Below are 3,003 nucleotides of genomic sequence, written 5' to 3' on the forward strand. Positions count from 1 at the left end.
TTTTGTATTTTGTATTTTCCGGTCAATATACATTTTTTTATATTTTAATTTAATTTTAAATTTACTAGTTCAAATGACAGTACTTTTATTTTCTTTCTAGTCCCAAAGATTTCTTTAAAATCTCACAATTCTCCATAAACTTTTTATATTTTCAAAATCGTCAAGATGTTTTTTTTTTTTTGTTAAAAAGAATCGTCAAGATTTTTGAACCACATAATAATAACGAATTGTTTTTGTTCATGATTGTTATTACTTGGGTGTGTTCACATATATATCCACTTTGAAACAAAATAACAAAAAATGATTGTAAGATTCCTAGATATTTTGTTAGACGAAATAAATGCTACTACGATTCGTTTCAATATATCCTAGTTATGGGGTCTCAAAGTTTAAACTTCATTGACAATTTGACGTCGATCATGCAAGAAAATGCATGGATCCAATAATTATGAATTGAGCATATAACTCTCTTTATCTATAATTTTTATATGTCGTTTGCAATTGTAGGAACCTCGGTTCTCATGGTAAGGACATATCTTTTAGAGCTGAAGAATACTATGATATAAGATTATAATTAAAAATAAAGATTTTGTTATAAATGCCGCTTTCGAAATAACTTTTTTCAAAAATATTCTTTGTTGAATATTTTTTCATTTTTGCTCTCTTTCACAAAATTACAATATGATAAATTAATTTTTAGAATTTTATAGGTTTGAGTTCACTATTTCACATTTAAAGTATAGTTTTAAGGGAGTATAGTTTAGGATTTAGAATTTAATAATTTTATCTATTAAAAGGGGGTATTTTTGAAAATAGACACCGTGAATGAATATTTTTGAAAAAAAAAAAGACATAGAAAAGACCCTTAAAATAGCAAATTGAATTAGATTTCGATTAATATTTCTATCTCTATGTAATTTCTTATGTTTCATTTGTTTTTACTATATAAAATCTTATTATATTACTAACTCTTCACTTTTTCGTGTATCTTATTATATAAAATCATTACACAAATATTTGTTTCACCGGGAAAATAAACACAACAAAATTATATAAAATAGAGTAATGCCATCTAATATGTTATCCATCACATAAATCCCAAAAATATTCTCTTACGTTGTAGCTCAAGGCAGTTCCTACTGTATAAGGTACTTTTTAAATTTAAATACGTCACATTCTTATGGTTTTGTTGTGTTCAATTGGGTTCAAATTGTGCCTGCTTTTGAGAAGTTTTTGTAAAACATTAAATCGTCATCAAAATCTTGATGAAATTTGTGTGTCTGATGAGATTGTATAACCTTGTGTCATGTAACTGATGGATTGAATGTGTGTTGAAAAAGATCAAACTAATTCCGAATACGAATGAGCAGGAAGCTTGATATGTATATTAGACATTCAAATTTATTTAAACTTTCGAATTTTTATAAATTTTGCATACTTAACATTTAAAATTTTAAAAAGTTAAATTTATAAAATGTTTAAATATCAATGATATTTACACTTTTGTGAAGTTTCAACAATTAGAAATATTTAAACGTTATAAGAAGTTTATACACTTCAACTTTATAAGAAGCGTCAATCTTATAAAGTGTTACATTAAATGGTTACAATCTTAATATATATCATACTAACTCAATCTAATCCTAATAATATAAAACAATAAATATTAAAAATTCAGATGATATTAATAAATGAAGAAAAAGTTTGTCTCATAGTGTACCGTGAGTTCAAATATTATGAGATGGGATTATATGACGGGACATGTTTGAATCGATATTAATATAAAATTAAAGTATCATTCATTCGGTGCTACACGGATAAAACATCATTTCATTAATTTGTTAACAGTATCAATATTAGAGTAATAGATGTATCTAATTAAGTTGTTTAAATTAATATTATGTAAAAAAAACAAATTGACACTAAACAATTTAAATCATAGAACTAACAATCAAAATACAATTCTATTATTTTAAACACTAAACAAAAATAACAAACCATACAAATTAAAAAAAATAATAATAATAATTTTTCAGTTACAAACAACTTGTTATGCGGTTTACTGCATATAAAATCTAGTAGCTTTTCTTTTTTTTTTTGAACAACCATATTCTTATATTAAAAACTAGCTCGACGATTCAAATACAAGAGGAGACAGATGAAGAGCACTCTTAGCCAGAGCATCTGCAATCTGGTTCCTGGGAATAAAATTAAAGGTACAGATAGTGAAATTACGAGATAGATCGAGGATATCGTGGAGAATCCCGTGAAGTTCCTTCGATTGTAGCTTCAAACTCAATGCCTTGACTAAACGCTGTGAGTCTGAGGCTACCGAGATGTGGGTGAAACCCGAAGCAATTGCAACTTCTACCGCGGTAAGAGTTGCTAAAGCTTCGACCATCAGGGGGAGGCGACGTGGAGAGCCAGATCTAAACCTTGTTGCAGAGTCTGATCCCCGCGATCTTTGAAAACCCAGCCCAGACCCGCCTTTGGTCTGGAGATCCATGAGGCATCGGTAAGGCAAGTAATCAAGTTCTCTCGATCTTGTATCTGCCATGAAGGGAGAACCGTGATAGTACTTGGTAATTTAGCTTTTTTTCCCCCTTGTGCCAATTGCCATTCTTTTGCTCTAGTGATTGCCAGTTGAATAGCTTCTTCCGCCTGTACTTGCTCCTTATTAAAGATCAATTTGTTTCGTGTAGTCCAAAGCGTCCAGAAGATCCATGGCGATAATGGTCCTCCTCTGATTCCCGTAGGTGGTAAGCATATCAATTGATTGGTCATAGCAAGGCCTTCGGAAGTAGAGGTTACTAGATGTGGAGAGAAGTTTGTGCTGAAAGGAGCCAAGTTACATAGTCTGATTGCGAATGGACAAGTAAAGAACAGGTGCAGTTCAGTTTCAGTTGCATTGCAGTCTGGACATTTGAGGTCCTCCGACACATTTATGCGGGTAAGGTTAGCTCCTTTTGGAATAGCCTGTTGTATGATCTTCCACAGTAACAT

General features: G+C 30.4%; 1 protein-coding gene across 1 annotated transcript; it reads right to left on the minus strand.

Annotated features, from left to right (window-relative positions):
* Positions 1–2,400: 2,400 nt before the first annotated feature.
* Positions 2,401–3,003, minus strand: LOC147947697 (uncharacterized). Its single transcript, XM_087507403.1, has one exon. It carries the CDS (start codon positions 3,001–3,003, stop codon positions 2,401–2,403), a length of 603 nt encoding a protein of 200 aa, XP_087363529.1.

The sequence above is a fragment of the Camelina sativa genome, chromosome 3 (assembly GCF_030686135.1).
Source record: "Camelina sativa cultivar CO46 ecotype springtype chromosome 3, ASM3068613v1".
Taxonomy (NCBI): domain Eukaryota; kingdom Viridiplantae; phylum Streptophyta; class Magnoliopsida; order Brassicales; family Brassicaceae; genus Camelina; species Camelina sativa.